General features: G+C 35.8%; 1 protein-coding gene across 1 annotated transcript in view; it reads right to left on the reverse strand.

Moving 5' to 3' along the window:
• snx2 (sorting nexin 2) overlaps positions 1–853 on the reverse strand; it is a 42,029-nt gene that overhangs the window by 33,419 nt on the left and 7,757 nt on the right. Inside the window, exons 5-6 of the mRNA XM_016507528.1 lie at positions 340–383; positions 118–259 (exon numbers count right to left, since the gene is read on the reverse strand). Coding sequence (XP_016363014.1) covers positions 118–259; positions 340–383 — 186 coding nt within the window. The remainder of the gene's footprint in view (positions 1–117; positions 260–339; positions 384–853) is intronic.

The raw sequence follows: 853 nt of genomic DNA on the forward strand, positions 1-853 counted from the left end.
ACACACACACACACTCTCTCACACACACACTCTCTCACACACACATACACACACACGAGCTCATCACTGATCTGACGCCACCAGAACTCGTCTCTGATGATCTGTGCATGGACTCACCCACAATGCTCTTCTCAGGAGCAGGAGGAACGATGTAGCCGATGTGCATGTACTTGGAGGCTAATTTACTGTGCAAACCCAGAAAATCGCTGAAGCGCCTCTTGACGCAGACCTCGTCTCTGCTGAATATGGACAGACTGGTCTGCAAACAGAGAAAGAGAGTCACACACGTCCTCCAGGAGATCCACAACATCTCAGACCAGAACCTAAAGCTTTTCTTACTTTGGTCGTCACTTTATAGGCCATGTACGCATTCATGCCGTCACCTAGAAAAACAAAGAAATTAATCAGCATGTGTGCACAAATACACAAGGAATTGTGGTTTCCAAAAGCTCTGGGCAAAAATAAATAAATTGATAAATTAATAAATTAATTAATTAATTAAAAAAGTAATGCTAAACAGAAATATATATATAATTTTTTTTCCAGGAGCTCTGGGAAAATAATAAATAAATAAATAAATAAATTAAAATAAATAATATATATACATATATATATATATATATATATTATAAACAAATACAATAATTTAAATAATTTAAATAAATAAAATACAAATTTTATATATATCTATATATAGAAACACAGAGAGTTTCATTTATTTTCCGGTGCTGTAGTCGCGAATCCTGCACCTGATAACATTTGAAAAGGTCTATCGATTCACATTTCATCCTCAAACACCTTACCAACTTTCTCAGGGTCAGAAACGGAGATCTGGATGTCAAATGTGTCCCTG

Source organism: Sinocyclocheilus anshuiensis, unplaced genomic scaffold (genome assembly GCF_001515605.1).
Source record: "Sinocyclocheilus anshuiensis isolate Anshui unplaced genomic scaffold, SAMN03320099.WGS_v1.1 scaffold1614, whole genome shotgun sequence".
NCBI lineage: Eukaryota > Metazoa > Chordata > Actinopteri > Cypriniformes > Cyprinidae > Sinocyclocheilus > Sinocyclocheilus anshuiensis.